The sequence below is a fragment of the Hylaeus anthracinus genome, unplaced genomic scaffold (assembly GCF_026225885.1).
Source record: "Hylaeus anthracinus isolate JK02 unplaced genomic scaffold, UHH_iyHylAnth1.0_haploid 12001, whole genome shotgun sequence".
In the NCBI taxonomy this organism is placed as follows: domain Eukaryota; kingdom Metazoa; phylum Arthropoda; class Insecta; order Hymenoptera; family Colletidae; genus Hylaeus; species Hylaeus anthracinus.
Genome location: NW_026534348.1, coordinates 21,993,295 through 22,013,933, shown reverse-complemented (window position 1 = coordinate 22,013,933; position 20,639 = coordinate 21,993,295). Strand labels below are relative to the sequence as shown.

The following is a 20,639-nucleotide window of genomic DNA, read 5'->3' as shown; positions in this document are numbered from 1 at the left end:
CATTTTCCCATACTTTTAAGCAATTATATCTAGAGCTAGTGCGTATTCATATAAATTAACTAGGAATTATTTCATACTTTTCACTGTACCTTTTTTGAAGTCGGTTAAATTTTTTTTCCAAAAAATTATTTTATTTCACTCTTTTTAGTGGCAATCTATAACCAATAGGTTTCACGCAATAACAATAGTTATGAGCAATATACAGGATGATCCAAAAACGTTGGTGGTCCTTGAAAAGGGTTGTTCCGCGGGAGGGTGGTGGGGGGTTTAAACAATTTTTCCTTAGCGAAAATGTTGCACGAGGCTTCGTTAAGGAGATATTCTAGAAACAGAAACTCCCGACCAATCAGAGCGCGAGTATGTCGGAGAAGCGCCTGCGGAGCCTATGCTACTGCAGGCGCTCCACCGGCATACTCGCGCTCTGATTGGTCGGGGGTTTCTGTCAATATCTCCTTAACGAAGCCTCGAATAATATTTTCGTTAAGAAAAAATTGTTTCAAATCACCCTCCCGAAACACTCCATTCAAGGATATCCAACATTTTTTGGACACCCTGTATAATTGCACATGGGATTATCAGGAATACATCTGCAACTACATGTGAAAGGATTGATTGCGTTTGGTAAATTCCTTGTCGAGCAACACCAGAGCATAGCAATTTTGCACCCAACAATGATTTTAAACAATGAAAGTGTCCATAAATTTTTGCAAATGGGAACATCACGAATTCATCTATTATGAAATGCGGAAGGTTCCATCGCGCTCGGTAATTTCCTCACCGAGTTACATCATATAATAGGAATTTTGCGATAACAATAGTTATAAACAATACAGAAATTCATAAATTTTTGCATTTGTGATCATTGCGAAAACCTCTCCGGCAGCAAAATGTAAGGAGTTTCATCGATTTCGTCGGTTTCAGGCCAAATATACGTGAAATAGTACGCTTTTTGCGATAAAAAGTGATATAAAGTGGTAAAAAATAAGACAAGGACAAATGTTTTGTTATGGGACCAAATGGCAAATGTTCTTCCAGATGCAAGAAGTTTCAATCCGATTGGTCCATCCGTCTCGGAGTAATAAGCAAGACAAAATGTTTTTGTTTAATAAAAAAACGGGATAAAAATGACAAATCACAAAATGTTTCTTTTACCCGACCAACTGGAAGAAATGTTCGACAAGATGCAAGAGGTTTCACTCCGATTCATCAAGCCATCTCGACGTAATCGGCAAGCATACTTAAAAACCACAGTTTTTTGGTAAAAAAACGGGTAAAAAATGACAAATCGCAAAAAAGTCTTGATAGCAGGATCACCGGGGGAACATGCTCTACTAGATGCAACAGGTTTCATTCCGATTGGTCGAGCCATCTCGGCGTAATCGGTGAACATGCCTTAAAAAAAATATACATGTCGAATTGAGTAACCTCCTCTTTTTCGAAGTCGGTTAAAAAAGAAAAAAAACCGTTTTGTGTAGATTAGCGTATGAGAAAAGATAGGGCAAAGTTGCCCGGTAAAGTTATAAATTTAAAATAGGAAATAGTTTAATCTAAACCAATTAGAGGTCGTTGGTCTGCAATGGTAGAGTAGTAGAGAATATAGCGATAGAAAGTAGTAATTGTAAGAAATTATAGATTAAGTATTATATGTTTTATTAATATATGAATCAGTATGTAATAAAAATATTTTGTATTCTCAAGAAAAATGTAACCTGTCCGACAGGACAACACTATAATAAAGAAAAACAAACAAACAAACAAACAATTTAAATTTTGCACATACTATTCGCTGAAAAACGTATATAACTGTTTTATTTCAATCGAAATCGTATCAACAACGGTTCTTGAATGTTGCTAATAATCTATACTGTCTTTCACGGGTAGCAAGGTCCATTATTTATACGCAAAAAGTTAACAAACAATAGAATAAAGCGAATATTTCTAACGAAGTAGCGTGTAGTCAAGACTTTGAAATCTTTGATGATCGTTTAATAAAAATCGAGATCGTAACAGAAATTTTTCTTGAATGTTGCAACGATCTATACTATCCTTCACGAGTCGTAAAAGTTAATAATTCATTTATAGAATGTAACAAACAATCGAGCGAAGCGAAAATTCTCACTGAAATCCTTGATGATTCCTTAATAACTAAAAAAATCGTGACAAGAATGATTCTTGACAGTTACTATCGCTCTATGTACGACTATACTACTATTTATCATCAATGGAGAAACCAATAAATTATTAATTAATTATGAAGGATTCTGAGTAAAAAAAAGACACGTTAATGACATTTTATTTGATTGTTCGATACCATCTCTCGTTAATAACAATATTTTATTTGATATTGTTTTTCGCAGTAGGATAACGACATTCCTATTGCATAAAACGCCAATTGATTTATTTACTTCAGTTTATTTGAACGGTAGAAATCAAGTCAACCAACGGCCAATCTCTTCATTACGGCGTCATGAACAACGGCTGTAACATTTATATTTGTCGATAAATCTTTCCATAAAAATGTTTACATCTTTCTAAAACAATATTAGAGACGTGTGTAACATTTTAAATTAAAATCTTGCATACATTATGAAAAAAAAATGATACAGATGCCACGCTTTTGGTGCGGAAGAAGGAATTTCCCATTTAATATAATTATTGTTATATGGTGAAAATCAAAATTTCCAAAAACATGCATGCTTAATTTTAACCTGTAGTTTACACATATAAATTTTCACGAATGAGAAACAATATTTAGTAACATAAATTAACAGAAAAAGACATTTTTTCAGTAATACATTATTTAAATAAATAAATAAATAAATAAACAATTTCTTTTGGCATGAGTAAATTACCCATTCAAAAACGCATATTTTTGAAAAAGAATTTTTGTCCTAGCTTCTCTAGTTTTCAAGATATTTAAAAAAACATGGTATTCACCCCCATCTTTAGATGCTATTTTTACCCCTTCAATATGGACGATTGCCGATAAAAAAGAAATACGTGTCAAATATTTTTTTGAGAACTACCTACCACGTAAATTTGATCAAAATCGGCCTGTGACAATTGGATATGTTCCCTTGTTAGATTAATATATACAGGGTGTCCCAAAAATGTTGTAACACCTTGAAAGAGGTGGTTCAGGAGGTGATTTAAAATAACTTTTTCCTTAGCGAAAATGTTGTCCGACGCTTCGTTAAGGAGATATTAACGGAAAATACTGACTAATTAGAGCGCGAGTATGCCGGTGGAGCGCTAGCGGTAGCGTATGAGCGCGGCCGCCTAACGCGTAGGCACACCTACTGCGGCCGCTCCAACGGTATACGCGCGCTCTGATTGGTCGGGGTTTTCTGTTAATATCTCCTTAACGAAGCCTTGTACAACATTTTCGCTAAGGAAAAAGTTGTTTCAAATCACCTCCCAAACCACCCTTTTCAAGGTGTTACAACATTTTTGGGACACCCTGTACAGTAATAAAGTTCTCTTCCAAGTTGCAAATTCTTTCTAAATACAGTAGTAGTTAAATTGTTAATTAAAGAATCTTGTGTTACTAGTATAAATGAAATATTATCGAATCATATACAGATGATGATACAGTTAAACAATTTTTATTTTTCAGTTCTTTTCAATTTGTTCATTACAAAAGTAATTAATTTTTGTATTGGTCGTTTCTGTTTTTCTTGAAACTGTTAATTCTTTGTCGTATTCTTGCAACATTACCGCTGCTCCTGTACGTCCAAAAGTATCTTGATACATAGAAAGATTTCCGTGCAATAATTTCGGTCTCATGTATCCGAATACTGGGTGTTTTTCACACAAATATGTTTATATTATATTTATGTTAGATCAAAATTAAAGACCAAAACTTTGCATCCTTAAGGGGGGAAGTCACTGTAAAGTCATTGAAACTACACCATAATTAAAAATTTTTAATGCATATAAATAATTGATTTACTACTACAACTAAACAAAGAACTTAAACTACACTTTTTAACAATCATTAAAAAAAATATATGGTCCGATGATATGCCTCGAAGGTGGAGAGATAGGTCGTTGTGAAGATATGGGCGTTTTCCGCTGGTCTGGAAGATTAACAATGAACCGATCCTCTAAAAAAGAAAAAAAGATCCTGAATACTTCTTTTTACATGTGTTCATCTGGCAAACCTCACTCCTCAGTCAAAACTGACACGGTTTTTTAAGATAACGTTCTGAAACTTTAAGATTTGTAGTGAAATTTCATAACAGTTTTAAACATTTTTTTTGGAATCTGAAACTAAATATTTTGAAAGTATGTGAGGTTTGCCAGATGAGCACATGTAAAAAGAAGTACTCAGGATTTTTTTTTCTTTTTCAAAGAATCGGTTATCAAATTATCGGGCCATATATTTTTTTTAATGATTGTAAAAAAGTGTAGTTTAAGTTCTTTTTTATAATTGTAATGGTAAATCAATTATTTATACGCATTAAAAATGATTAATTATGGTGTAGTTTCAATGATTGTACAGTGGCTTCCCCCCTTAAACGCGAGCATTACTTTATTCAAAGTTCTCTTTTTCTGCAATATAATTTCTTGAAGTTTGCGTTATTATACTACTAGAATTAATTAATGTGAACACGCTTGTTAAAGTAGAACTGTTGTATTGTACTATACAATTACAATAACACGATATTTAATTCTATCTTACTAACAAGTTAACTATTTGTTATTAATTATAATAATTAATTTGTTATTATTATTTGTTTTAATCCTATCTTACTAACAAATTACCCAACCATATTCTTTAAAATTTCGTTGGACAAAGTTTGATCTAAAAATCATCGTCCAAGTTCTCAATGTTATGTAACAAATTATTTTGTTTTCATTGTGGTTTTTAGCTTCGGATAATACCATTTAATTTTGTACATTTTTAGAGAACTAAATGTAATTTTAATATTTGTGTATACCGAAGATAGTTCAAACCTAAGAATCGACGCGTTTAAATTATTTTAATGTTTATGTTTCAGACTGCAGAGTTTTGGTCTTTATTTCTTATACTTGTAAGGCTTTCTATCGATGTAATTTTACTTCGTTTTGTCGTCACAGGAGGAGCAAGAATTTTCTCATCGTGAGGATCCAAGTACAGATTGCGAATGTATGCCAATAATTGTGTTTCAAAACCACTTTCCTTATCCTTCGATTCCGATTTATCCTTTTTTGTTTCTTTTTTAGCAGCTAAAGCCCCTATACTTTGAACAAAACGGTCCACATTTTATATGTACATTTTGTGTTCCGGTTTGCGTGTTATGGCTTACAGTAATCCTTGTAGCTGACTTGATAAACGGATCGTTGATAATCGAGAGCATCAGCGGCTTCGTCAAGTTTAGTTGGAATCGATGCTACCCGAGGATCGATTTCTCCTTCTTCTATGCGCTCCGCGAAATAATCTCTTGGTATAAAACTATAAGAAGTGTAATTTAAAGTTTCAATATTATTTTGCTTAGGTTAGAGTATAAACTCCATTTTATTGAATCAGGAGTAGTCTCAAAAATTTATTTAATTTTTAATGCGAGTCGTTATATCGGTCAATCACATGATTTGAAATAAAACAATATAACATGTAAACGATTACCTATTTAAATTTCACCTTAAAATAAATTAATGTTAACGAATTTTACATAATTTTCATATATTTCCTTCTATTGTTTTATTCTCGATTGTGCGATTGGTCATTGCAGTGATTCATAAAATTAAAATTAGACAAATTTTAATATTATCAGGTTAATTCACCTTTCTACCGGTGTTGATTTTCTTTTAATATAATTACGACTATATTCTGTGGCGAACAATCGGCAAGAATTTGTCATTTTCTAGTATTTTGAGTACTTTATAAAGGAATGAAATATGGAAAATAAAGTATTGTTATCCGTACGTACAATTTTGTCGTTTCAAATTTAATTTGTCATCAAAATGTTAAATAAAAGATGGCGTTCGTGTTGTTGCTTCTTTTTTTTCAAACTTGGTGTATCATTCTTGGCGTTAAAATGTTCTTATGTGTTAGTAAGTAAGGTAATTTACATTTATTATGCAATGAAGATTACTGAAATTTATTGCGTAATTAATTTTATTGATATTTAATATTTTTGTACATCAATCGATCTGTTCTTGAAAGTTAATACTATAGTCAATGAAAGATAAATTTTTCAGAGGTTCGAATTCACAATTTGCAGTCGCCGAATCTTCTTCTTGACGAAGGTATTGGCTCCAGATACTGTTGTCGATTTTTCATGTTACTTAGACCCATCTTACTAAAGGTGTCCATGTATTCGGACCGACCGGTGAAAGGTTCCTCCCATAGAGAGAAAGTTTCTGGAACTAAATACAGATTCATTATATACTATAGAATCCTCATATTTTAATATTACAATTTTCGAAAAAATAAGTCTACGAATTTACCAAACAAAGTTTGCCTTAAATACTTTTTCCCCATATCGTAGAATACCAGACGTAATACAATTTATTGTTTAATTAGATATAGTTCTGGATATATTTTCTGATTTCACAGCTATTGCAAAAGCTTGCAATTTCTTTGAGTGTATGTTTTCATCCTTATTATATACCCGAAACAAAAAATAAGTTATGGTTAAGCTATTAGGATCATTTGAACTATATTTTTGCAAAGCTCCAAAGTTTGAATTTTCTTAGTTGCTTGGTAATATACAGAGTGTTTGGTAACTGGTGGTATTAAGGTGGGAGTATAAGCAATAAGTATTCGCACAACTGTTTAATTTTTAAAACTTCCTTTAAAAAAAAAAAAGAAATTTACATTAATTTATAAGTATATAATACTTCCTTCGTGGAATTTCCTTTTGATTTTATAATTATTGCAATTCTTGTAAGCATTAAATTAACTAAATTATTAGTTATTCGAAGTGGGATTTTCTTCCATTCCTCTATTAGAGCCTTTTTTAAAAGAACTTTACAGGAAATTTGATGTTTTCTAATTCGTACAGAGCAATAGTCTGATGTGTACGTTACAAACTCTACTGTAAATGGTTCGTCATAAGAATCGTACAAATACTTATTGCTTCTATACTTTTACCACTTTTTGCACTTTTTTTGTTAATTTTACAAATTATATTAATCAGTAAATGTTGTTTGGACTGTATCTATCTTAGAGATTTCCGAGAATATGTAAAATATCATTGATTACACTAGTTTACAAAATAAAAAAAAAATGCACATTTAATGCTACAATTTTTTTTTATGTATTTAGGGCTACTAAACTCGAAAATCGCAAGAAAAAAATTTTATATGGATAGGTTTTTTTATATGAATTTTTGAATTTTTGTTCGATTTTTTTCTGACATACGTTCACATTTTAGGCCATATCTCGAGTTAGAAACGTCCGATTGAGTCGCGCAAGACGCCATTTTAAAGGTAATCGATTTTCCAACCATTGATTTTCACATTATTTTCCAATCGGTTCAATAGTTTAAATGTTACGAGCCAATATATATGAGAAACTTCGATTTTTTCGGATAAAATAGAACACGAATATTTCTTCCATTGCCATGGAAAAATAGAAATTGTCAAATTATGTCCAGTTTCTTATTGTTTACATATAGATCGCACTTTCACGAAGAAAACAAGCTTTTGTTGAAGAAAATCTATGGATAAATACCGGATCTATGAATAATATCCTTGATAGCGCTGCTCAATAGTTTTTATATTTTGGTGAAACCTTTCGCCGTGTTCGTCACTTACATTGCCAAGATTCTCCAGGAAAAAATCCAAGTGAGAATGTAAAAAATGAATTTTGAACGACATATTTACGTCTGTTGAAATTAAAATTGTAATTAAATGTACAAATTTTTCCATTTTGTCAAATAAAATAAAATAACAATGTATATTCAATACCCAATTTTGCATAATTTATTAGCAAATCTTCAACAACTTGCTTATAATTCATACTCTGCCGAGGCAGAAGCCCTAAACTATTGAGCAGCGCTATCAAGGATAATGGGATAAAAATATGTTGGGAGATTACATTTGGTTCCTCATCAGAGAAACGAACCCAACGAATAACAGAAGACAAAGTAGAGGCCGAAATTATTTCTAATCGAAATTAATTAAATAAATGTTTCCTATATAAATAGGAAAAAATACAAAAACAGAGTAAAATTAAAAGTTTTGTACTTTTACTCAATTGTTCCTAACTCCTGTGTTTATCCATAGATTTTCTTCAACAAAAGCTTGTTTTCTTCGTAAAAGTGCGATCTATACGTAAACCATGAGAAACTGAACATAATTTGACAATTTCTATTTTTCCATGGCGATGGAAGAAATATTCGTGTTCTATTTTAGCCGAAAAAATCAATGTTTCTCATACATATTGGCTCGTAACACTTAAACTATTGAACCGATTGGAAAAGAATGTTAAACTCGATGGATGGAAATTCAATTATCTTTAAAATGGAGCCTTGCGCGACTCAATCGGACGTTTCTAACTCGAGATATGGCCTAAAATGTGAATGTATGTCAGAAAAAAATCGAAAAAAAATTCAAAAATTCATATAAAAAAACCTATCCATAGAAAATTTTTTTCTTGCGATTTTCGAGTTTAGTAGCCCAAAATACATAAAAAAAAATTGTAGCATTAAATGTACATTTTGGCTGTAAACTAGTGTTATTAAAAAATAAGTTAAGAAACTACAATTTCATACAAGAGTTTTTTTGTAAATTGAGCGGTATAAAAATACATTCTACACCTATTGTATGTTACACAGGCTTGCATGATCCCTGATTTCTCCGAGTTTAGGACAATGACGAGACTATTGAGAATGAAAACGAACGAAATTCTAAAGGTCTAATCGATGATCATGACTAAACTGATATTTCCGGGAATATCAGCACGACTCTCAAAAATAGTCTTGCTTCGAGAGTATATCCCAAACTTTCGTTGACCCTCCTGTAATTGTTCCTTCGCATCGGCCGGAACAAAGAATTTTTACCTTCTAAAGTATTGAAGGGTTTAGCTGGCTGAATATATGGTCTCTCGATAGCCGAATATCTGAATCTAGTATGATCTCTGTATCCGTCTTTTATTTCCAGAATTTCAGCTTTAATTGGCGAACAATATGGTGAGTCAACCGCAGCCATTAACTGTCTGTATTCGCTGATTGGTAAACCTGTTCATATAAACGAGTTATTTCAGTTAGATTCGTGTTTCATCGATACCGTTTCTACCTCTTTTCGCGTAATCCGTCTTGTAGACGCTCTTCATCGTTTCGTCCATAGGCATGCAATTGTTGTCCAGCATAGCCGACGCCAGATGGGTCATCTCTTCATTAACTTCCACTAGTTTATCGTAAATTTGTCGCTCCTTCTCGGTTAAATACTTGTATCTGAAAATATAATTGGGGTATGAAACAGAAGTATGTTCTGATTGTTTTAAATAACGACGAGTAATTATGTAATCGCTAGGTGGATAGTTTGTTAAAGTTCAATGGAACGAAATGGACAAAATTTTTATCTAGGTACAAATTTCGAATAACAAATATAAGTTAACAACTGTTAATTCGCTACTTGTTACATACAAATTAGAAATCGTATTATAGAATGAAGTATTTCATAATTTATATGATTACTATCCAACTTGTAATATTTATTTAATTAATATTAAGATTAATATTATTTAATTAGTAGAATTAAATATTCATAATGAATAAATAAAAATAAGTTTTAGTTTCATTCTAATGGTCTGTAATATGTACATACAGGGTGTCCCAAAAATGTTGGAAGTCCTTTTTCCTTAGCGAAAATGTTGCTTCAAATAACCCCGGGGAACCACCCCTTACAAAAACCTTCAACATTTTTGGGACACCCTCTATAGAACATTATGCAATTGTTACGGAAATGAACCCTGCGTGTTTACTGGGACGAAGGATAAAACAATGAAGAATTTTAACAAAGATTTAATTCAGTATATTATGTACCTGTTTTTGTTGGTTTCTTGGCCATGGACATCGCAAGGACAGTCTTCAGGATCGATTCTAGGACTGTACAAGCGAATTCCGGTACTCATAGGTGGTTGTGCTGGTTTTGCGACAAGCGGCACCGCATATGGCCAATTAAAGTCATCGTGAGTGATCGTGACAAAGTTTTTCAACGCAGTGGTCATCGTGCACCAGCAATTTGATTACGATTAGAGCGGGACACCAAAATTTACACGAACCTTTATCGGAAAAGTATTTAATCAGTTAATTAGTATATCAAACAAATTATTTAATCGATTATATCATACGTTTTCATTATTCAAACGTATTAAACTCGATACACGAAAAATTTGATTCAAGGTACAGAATCTCCAATATATCTTAACATATCTCTAAATAACGTGACACAGTAATTAACTCTCTATTGCATGCATTCTATTTTGATTTTTTTAAATCGTAAAGGGAAATTATTTCTTAATTATGTTTATGTCCATGCTTTAATTAATACTCAAACTAAAGAATACATGGCTGAACTTGCAGAATTAAGTGTCCCTTAAGGAAACGTCACAAGTAAATCACATGAGATACTCTCAACGCATTTTACACAAATTTATTTGATTAGGATCCTTTATTTACTGAGCATATTATAAAATGGACCAGGTATGAACAATATTTTCTAGTTGGAAGACCAAATTATCATTTCATCTCCTAGTCAAAGTCGGATAGAATTATTAAATAAAATAAAGTAGTATTAAATGAATTAAAACAAGATTCTATGCCATATTTATAATATAATACTTTAGCATAATGGTCTACATAAAACCCGCAGGCCGCGAGTTGCCCATATTTGTATTAGAGGGTTAACGCATTATTTCGGGGGAATTTCGAGGATTTGACAACGACTTACCGAGAATTTTGTTGCAGGAAAAACAGCGACTAATCGTTACATGACAAAGAAGACCGATCCGATTTGTTGGTGCTGGTAGCACAGCCGAATTTCGTACCCTTTCGGAAAAACCAGAATAGCGTTTCTTTGACCAGCATGATTGCGGCAACGATGGTTTTGTAGAGCGTGTAGTGCAACACAGCGTTTAAAAATGTGATTCCTATACGAGCAACAACCGAATCAGTCGCCAGTCTTAAGTTATTCATCTTTGGATTCGAAGTTACATTGAAAGAAATGTTTTTCAGTCTACAGAAATATCTAGAACAGTCTGTAATTTGGTCGGGAATTGACATTCACATTACGGCAGAAAGTTGAAATTGAAGTTTGCATAATCTACTTTTTGTTGGATAATTTCACTTAGATCTTTTAAGAAATCTAGAGAGGCTTAGGTCATTTACATTCTAAAGGCTCACGTTGTATCAGAGAAAATTTGTTTTGTATGTAATAAACACTATTTTTTAACCGACTTCGAAAAGGAGAAGGTTACCCAATTCAATATGTACACTCGCCCTCAAAAAAATAGGGACACTTCTTCAAACCGTCGTAACTATGGGAGTTTTCAACCGATTGAAATGAAACTGCGTGAGAAGTACTTTTGAAGTGTTCCCTAGGGGTGTGGAAAGTTGCATTGGCGAGGGTTGATGAGAAGAGGTTAATTCATCACCCCCTTAAAAGGGGGCGCGTCGAAAAACATCACTTCTGAAGGTGCCAGGAGTAATGAAAAGGGTTAACAAAATTAAAAAAACCTTTAGAGCGACTCTCTTTGATGCCCTTTACAAAATGCACACCTTGAAATCCCTCTCGGACAAACCCACCCCCCAAAAACCCCCACCCCCTTTAAAATCCACAATTTTTGGACGACGGTCTCGATTTTGGACTCAAGGCATTCTCTGGACTCTCCTTATCCAGAAAATGCCATCACACATACCGTGCATCCCATAGGCACCCCTTGGGTGGGTAGAACAGCTCTCAAATTTTCAACCCTCTTCGTAAGGGAGCACTTCCACACATCGGAGGGCGATGAAATTCACCATGTTTGTTCTCGATATATTAAGGATGAGTGCAGAAAAGGTCCCGTTTCGAAAACTGCACCTGAACTGAAGGGCGGTGGGGGGGGGGGGGGCAGGAGTTGGATGATCCACCCCCAAGTGTAAGGGTTGGAACATTGTCACGCTGCGTAGATTACATGTTCTACAGTCCAGGATATCAGGCTGACACAGTTTTGATGCCTTTTTCCTGCGTGAATGGTAATAAAATACGAAAATGTTTTTTTGGGAAAACCCACCCCAACTTCAGGCCCATCTGCAAGGTGAGCGAGCAACCCCACGCAAACGCCGTTCATAGTATCGGATGCGCGAATGCTTTATTAACAGATCCACAAAAAACCAGATTCTTTTAATCACGCTTTCGTTGTCAAATTGGAGCAGATTTGAAAGAGTAAATAAGTGGGCCGGACGGAGCTGGCGTTCAGATGTGGAGCGAAAGCCTGCAGCCGTACTTGGTCAGCCCACGTTAAATTGGAGTCCGGTCTGGTCTACTCTTCCAAATCTGCGCCGATTTGACAACGAAAGCGTGATTAAAAAAATCTGACTTTTTGGGGATCCGTTAATGAAGCATTCGCGTATCCGAATCCATGAACGGCGTTGACATGGGGTTACTTGTTCACCCTGCAGATAGGCCTGAATTTGGAAGCGAGTTTTAAAAAAAAATCGACATTTTCGTATTTTATTGTCATTCACGCGGGAAAAAGACATAAAAACTGTGTGAGCCCGATGCCCTGGACTGTTGGACATGTAATCCACGCAACGTGACAACGTTCCAACCCTTACACTTGGGGGTGGACCATCCTACCTCTGCCCCCCTTCCCCCGCCTTTCAGTTCAGGTGCAGTTTTCGAAACGGGACCTTTTCTGCACTCATCCTTAATATATCGAGAACAAACATGGTGAATTTCATCGCCCTCCGATGTGTGGAAGTGCTCCCTTACGAAGGGGGTTGAAAATTTGAGAGCTGTTCCACCCACCCAAGGGGTGCCTATGGGATGCACGGTATGTGTGATGGCATTTTCTGGATCAGGGGAGTCCAGAGAATGAATTGAGTCCAAATTCCTTAACTGCTTTAGTGAGAAGATAAAATAATATGATTTGATCAAATCTCTTGACTGTTTTAGTAAAAAGATGGAATAATATTGTTTAGGTATTAAAAGTAATAATTTAGTAAATCATGCGTTATTAAGTGTAGAGTAGGTAATACAACAATAGTCGTACAAACATAAATTATTTATTAATTACATTCCCTAAAAATATTCTTTTTGTTTTTTAAAATATGAGCTTAAGTACCTATTTCTTTTGCTAATTAGTCTCGAATAAATAATTTATGTTTCTATGAGTATTGTTGTATTACCTATTATACTTTTAATAACGCATGATTTACTAAATAAATACTTTCAATATCTAAACAATATTATTTCATCTTTACACTAAAACAGTTAAGGGATTTGATCAAATCATACTATTTTATCTTTTTGTTAAAACAATTAAGGGATTTGATCAAATCATACTATTTCATCTTTTCACTAAAACAGTTAAGGGATTTGATTAAATCACTTACTTTATTAGGGAAATGACCTTACGCAGTTGTTATTTTAATATCTCCCGTGAATTGATCATCTACCTTAGGGATTCCCTGTGACATAGTATATACGTATATGTACATATATTTTTTAATGTATATTCCCCGATTACGCCAAGATGACTTGACCAATCAAGATCAAACCTCTTGCATCTGGTAGAGCATGTCTCTAGGTGGTCCCATTATCCAGACAATTTGCGATTTTTTTTTTGCAAAAAACTGAAAATTTTGTACTGCTTCTTACTCCGAGACGGATGGACCAACCGGATTAAAACTTCTTGCATCTGATAAAGCATTACTGCCACTTGGTCCCACAAAAAACCATTTAGCTTTGTTTTATTTTTTACCACTTTATATCACTTTTATCGCAAAAAGAGTACTATTTCACGTATATTCGGCTTAAAATCCGTTTTATAAAAGGTCTGTATATTGATAATGTAGGTAATTGACATAACATGTTTACATGTTAATATGACATTGAAGAAAAATGTATATTTAACACGTTTTCTAAGTTAAATTTAACACTACAAGTTTGTTAAACTTAGACAAAGAATTGTTAAAGTTACCAGCATTTGTGTAAATCTATTCAACATAGAGCTTGTGTTTTCGATTTAAACAAGCACGATATGCTAAATTACCACTAAAATATTGGTGGATAATTTAGGACATGTGAGTTGTATTGAAATTAACAAAAAATTTTCAACAGTGTTTAAGCTGGGTCCAGTTGGTTTATCCTGTGATAGAGTCACTTGTCAGGTTTCTTGAAAATGAAATTATAATGATCCAGGTTATAGAAAACTATTTATTCCTGTCAATAGTGAGAGTACAATACTATTAAATGAAAAATGAAGTTTCCTCAAACGGAGGTGGCCGAGGTGTCGCTGAATTTTTCACGAGGAGGGGGACTTCTCGACAGTCGATCTGGAGTTTCTATTTCTTGGGCGTCGATTCTTTTCTCGTTTTCCGTCTCGAAGCCTTGATCGACATCTGGGAGAATTTTCGCGTACGTTCGAGGGTGCGAGGAGAGTTGCTTCTTTGATTTCATTCGCTGTTTAGCCTTATGCTGTTCTATCGAAGTCAGCAAGTGTTCTGGGGGATTCGACGAGGTCAATTTTAAAACTTGCTCCTCGTCTTGTGTTTGACTGCAATTCTTCCTCTGAACACGACCTCTCGCTGTCGTAAAGATTGGTCTCGTTGTTTCTTGAATACACCCACAATCCAGTTTCGTGATAGTCGTCATTGTACCACATGGTTCCAAACTCTGAAAGGTGTTTATCTATTATTTACTGAATTGAAACATACCAAGATCAACTTCTACATGGGTGATTCCATTCTGAGAGTGATTATTAATGTCCTGTACTATTTACTCTCACTGGTTATACATTAACATTGTATTCATAAAATTTTTGTTATGTGTTATGTTCATTTCTAGAATTTATCTATAAATTCATTATTTTCTTTGTCGCAATGAACGATTCAAACCAATTAACCCATAAAACTTAATGTATATAATCAAACTTAAAAAAAATGACAAATTTTTCTTAAATATATTAATTCAATATTGAATTCTGGCTTAATAACATTTGTCCTTAGATTTAAACGGATTTTTTAATTTGAATTTGTACGACTCGTGCGCCATCTACCTCGAGATTAATAAAACAACTAGTTAACCTTATTGAAAGTACATTAAAAATGTAATGTTTAAAAATATAATCCTGTTGAAATTGTGCAACAAGTTTGTGTCATTTTAAAAGTCAGTTTTCAAAAAGGTATGTCATAAATTGACTTGTCAGTACCGTGTTACTGGTAAATTTAGTAAATTATTGATCCTTTTTATCATAAGTAATGAACTTTTGTACTTATTACTAACCTAAATAATACCGTAATTGGATATTATCAAATTCATAACCAAATAATTACAGTTGCTAATTGAATTTAAAATGTCAGTACCGTGGCTATCAGTACCGTGTAAAAAAATAGTATAAATATATTTAATTATTAATAAAATTATTTTTATTATTAATTATAATTTTTTCATGGCAAATGGCCCCAACACTTCGTACAAGAAAATTATAATATCGAATATTGATGCAATATTACCAAATAATTTCATGCCTTACGTAGGTACTATGAAAGTACATCAATACTCGTGGAATAAATTACAGCATAATTGTATTTTATCCAATTCATTAAGTTGCTTTGATCGTTCTAATGAAAATTCATGTAAACACTTTTTTATGGGAAGAATTGACTACTCTTCAAACGATAAAGTTGGAAATATAAACAAACTCTAAAAGTTTTTAAAAAGATGTTGCTAGTGATTATTCAACAAAAAGTCAGACTGTATCACTACGTAGAAACAATTCAAAAAATGCTGTGTTGGAAACCAAAAACTGTATTTAAGTTAATTTGTTCTTCGTAAAATAGTATGTGTTAGATCTCAGTTGATTAATATTTTATATAAATTATAATGTATTATTACTTGTTAAATACGAGTTACTATTTACTATTGAAGTGTTAAATAATTAGAATAAAAGAGTTTTAAAATGTTATAATACAATTCGTAAATACATTTAATAATTTTTCTAAAGAATATCTACTACATTTATTTTATGTCAGTACCGTGGATAAATGAGTCAGTGCCGTGGCAAGAAAAATTTGAAATTTGATTCTTATTCTCGATATTTTAACGTTGTAGCAAAATCCTTTCGGACTTTCATTTTTACAATAAAATAGAGTAATAATATGCATAAAAAAAAATTTAATTATAAAATTGAAAAATTTTCAATAAAAAAAGTAGCAATTAGAATAGGATCACCCACATATAATTCAGTAATATAACATAGAACATGGAATATTGTGCATAAAACGAAAGAAACTTTTAGGATAACCTAATGGAATGTATAAAACTACAATGATCTAGAATTGTATAAAATACGAAGTGAATTCAACTGGAGTAGACAGAGGGATATCGCCGATTCGAAAATAGTTATTTTGTATACTTCAAAGGGTTAATTGACGCGATTGTCCGTTTTGAAATGTGTCTTGTTGTTAAATACTTTGTATGGTGCACGTTTCGATCGATCTTCGGTGCACTGTTGGAAACTGGCACTTTGTAATTTTCCTTGAGGCCTCAGAGACGGTGTAGCAACTCTCGAACCGAAGTAATATTCACCAATCAGTCGTTTTATTTCGTGCGTGTAGTATCTCTCGCTCATGTCACGTTTCATTTGTAGTTCTTTTAGCCTTTGCAACTTCTGCATCGCTACCATTGCCTCGGGCATGTTCACTTCTGAACACTCGTGGAAACGTCGATGCTTCTCACGTAGAGTAGCATTATTACTCTGACGTGGCGCGACGTTAACGACGTTAACGTACAGCGAGTCATCTGGATTATCGTGCAACTACAAAGAAAAATGTTCAGTAAATGTGGTGACAACCATAATAGGAATAATGTTCTTTTTCGTGGTCAACAAATAAATTATGTTGTTACTGACATTCTTGTTTTTAAAGGGGTAGTTTACTTAGGACTGTTTAAAAGAGGTCTAGCTTTGAGTATTCTTTTTGTACAAACGGATAATTTTCTGGTATTAAATTTACGGGTACTCGAAAGAACGTTTCTTCGTCCATATGTCGCAATTTTCGTATTTAAAAATATTTTAAATTACCAAAGTTGCGGCGTTGTCATTTTTTGCATGACCATTCTACGGTGATCACTTTATCTCAGAGCTGGGTTATCCAAAATAAAAAAATCAAACGTTTTTGAATAATATATTAAATTGTTCAAGTGCTATCGAGCCGCGTTTTTAAAAAATTAATTGTGCGCAAAATGGCAACGATTCAAATAAATTTTGGCCCGGAAAACGCCTATTTTTCACGCATAAAAAAAACTAGGCTAAAATATAGTACTTCATGTAAAATTAAGTCAAAGAAATGATCTATTGTCAGATGCCGATTGTGATGACACTTTGTACAAATATGCATTGGATTTATTTGAGAACTGTACCATATTTTGTTGCTACAAATGTTTCGGTTTTAAAAAACAAACTAGCCTTTATGTCATAATTCTGTTCATGTTTTCATAACACTTAAATTACAACACGCATTGAATAATTTAAAAAGAAAGAAAAAAGGTGTATTATATTTAGAGATTAGCCAATTTATATAAATAATTTCTAAGTAGGAGAGCAAGAATTAAATATCTAAAAAGAAATTTTTCAAATATTACTTTCAAATTTATGATATATTAATATTAATAATAAGTTATATTTCATCGAATATAAGATAACATGTCGAGATAAAATTCAAATGAATATGAAAAACACAAGTAAAACGTATACCAATAAATATTTCATAAATTAATATAATAATACTAATATTTTGTTTTGTATAAACACAGATATTCTGAAGTTCTGCAGATGTTTTTCATGAAATTGTTGATCAAACACGTGCATTCTCCGCATATTTTCAAAATCAACCATCTTGAAACTGAAGTCCCGTACATAAACAATTTATTCTACATTTTTGATTTCTTTTTTTGAAAGGTATTTGCTTCTTTTAATTTGTATCGCGTATTTTGACTATTCCCTATATGAATCTAATTTCATAAGGACGTTAAATTGTCTCTATATGAATTTATTTTATTCTCTATACCCATATTCTTACAAAATTAGGATAGAAGGGTCGATTTTCGCGAATAATATTCAGTAGTATTTCCCGATCAAAAGAAGCAATATGGTGGCGCGACAATGCTGCCGCGTTGTCTGAACAAACGCTGCTGAAGCATACGTTGCTGAATATTATTAATTATGACACAAAAAAGCAAAAGTAGACTACCTATAGGAGCTTGGGAACAAGTTTGAACATTTATCTAGCGGAAACGACTATTGAGAGGACTCAAATTTGCATTGTCGAGACAAAAATAGGACAATACGCAAGCCCTTGCAGTTCCGTGTACGTATACACTGATGTGGAGCTGTGTGAGTGCGTACGAGGGCATACAAGGTACGGGAGTCCACTCCCTTAAAATGTATTTTACCCTACATCTTCAGCCTATTTTTTTTTGTAAAGGAAACCTTTTCCTTTAATTACTACCACGTGTATCTACTTGGCATCCTGCACGTCTAGCTATATATTCCTACAGAGCTAGAGACAAAACAGCGTGTGTTCTTCTAAATATTTCATTTTTGGCACTCACGGTATACATATACGCAATTCCTGTGATTTAAATTACGTCACGGTTTAGCTTGTATGTATAACGTAAAAATAAACATTGTAGATCATACGTTATTCTTATTAACACCAGACGTCTCGACTTCAACGACAGTTTCCTCTGAAGTTCTCTCTCCTAGAAATTTAACATCGTGTCCGTCGGCGGAGTCATGTTGATAAGTGCTCGAATTAGCGTATCGTATATCATTAGGATGCATTTCTCTGGACCAATTGTATCCTGGGACGGTAGTGGTGTACGGCGATGTTTTACGACGATGGTCTGTTGCTACTGGTGGCCACCTTGAAATACAAACAAATCTTAACATCATAAAGTTTTTATTTTCGTAACTAAAATCACTACAGATTAACACGTTGATTGCCATTGGTAACAGTGTTTCGCTAAGGAATTACAACAATTAATTCTGAGATTAATTAATGAATACTCAACATTGAATTTTAACCTCGTAAAAATGTTCACACGTACCAGTCTGCCAATGAACGTGTTAAGAGAGATAATTACTCGTTGGACACTTTGCCACGAATACGACTCGATGGCAAGGCTGTCATTTTAATTTATTTCATAAAATACGCCGTTGATAGGCGTGAAGCTTTTTGTGCATTATTACGCGAAATTTGCTAAACGATATGTTGCTCTACTTTTCACATAGTTTGTTTGTCCTCTGCAACGCGAACGATACGACTAAGATCCTTGAGCAACTTCAAGGTTCTCGATGCTTAAAGTGAAATGTATTTCTATCGACGAAATTTGCTTGTACGATCGTCGAATGGAAATTTCATAGAAAGCTGACATCAACTATGATTATAACTAGATGCTGGGAACGTTGTTGTGAAATGTTCTCGGTATTACTTTGGAACGAACTAAATTTCTTGCTTCTAATATGCATACATAGGTGAAGAGAACTTGACGACCAACGAATGAATTTTATTTTTGATCAGTATAACGTATTGTGAGTTGATTTTCGGCATAAGAAAATATGACACTCCTAATATTAACATTCTTTTCTTTCGTAACAAATTTAAATAAAACATTTAAGGACGTCGACATTTCATTTATCTAAATATATAAGAATGAAAGCCATGGACTCACTGACATATCAACGCCCAGACTAAACTCTTGAACCTAGAAAGCTGAAATTTTGCACAGAGGTTTCCTTTATGATGTATCCAAGGAATAAGAAAGGATCTTAATGCCCTTTAATATAATTAATCAAACACCTATTTCGGCATTCCAAAAAAATTCAACCCCTAAAGGGGTGAAAAGGGGTTGCAACATTTATATGAGTAAATATTTTGTTCGTGGTCGGATTTACTTCGTACTTGGTTTTAATATGCTCATTAATACAATTATTTTGCTTCAAAGTTACCTTATTTCCGTAAATATATTTAGTAACATCAAATTTCACATGTAATATAGAATAAAATTAGTATTCCACGGAGGTGAAGCCGGGGGACACAGCTAGTGTGTACATACATACAGTCAGTGTAATAAGTATTCGTACAGAAACCATTTATTTTAAATGGGGTGCTGTACGAATACTTTTTACACTGACTGTATGTACATACAAGTTATTATATCATCCGTTTCTGATAAATCACTTCTGAGGTTTAAAGTAAATCACAGGTGGTTATACACACAGACACGCATCCTTGCATACAGAATGTTTCAAAAACATTCATATATGCAGAGGTTACCATACCAAATTTCACGATTTTCTAGTAATTGAGTCCTCAGATATAAGTCAAAACAGAGTACATGATAAAAATTATTTCAAAGGATATAACTGTTTCATACGAAAGTTCATGGCCATGCCTTCCCCACTCCGTGGCCAAATCTTTCTAGAACAATATATCATTTGT

The 20,639-nt window shown here is 33.2% G+C and overlaps 2 protein-coding genes across 2 annotated transcripts; both read right to left on the bottom strand.

Annotated features, from left to right (window-relative positions):
* Window positions 1-6,193: 6,193 nt before the first annotated feature.
* Window positions 6,194-10,159, bottom strand: LOC128891273 (uncharacterized). Its single transcript, XM_054150688.1, has 4 exons — window positions 9,975-10,159; window positions 9,226-9,383; window positions 8,991-9,167; window positions 6,194-6,351 (listed from the first exon to the last, which is right to left on the bottom strand). The coding sequence occupies exons 1-4, from the start codon at window positions 10,157-10,159 to the stop codon at window positions 6,194-6,196; spliced, it is 678 nt and encodes a 225-aa protein (XP_054006663.1).
* A 4,214-nt stretch (window positions 10,160-14,373) lies between these two features.
* On the bottom strand, window positions 14,374-19,328 carry LOC128890637 (uncharacterized). Its single transcript, XM_054149293.1, has 4 exons — window positions 19,282-19,328; window positions 18,836-19,061; window positions 16,610-16,954; window positions 14,374-14,811 (listed from the first exon to the last, which is right to left on the bottom strand). Exons 1-4 carry the CDS (start codon window positions 19,326-19,328, stop codon window positions 14,407-14,409), a joined length of 1,023 nt encoding a protein of 340 aa, XP_054005268.1. The 3' UTR covers window positions 14,374-14,406.
* Window positions 19,329-20,639: the final 1,311 nt, after the last annotated feature.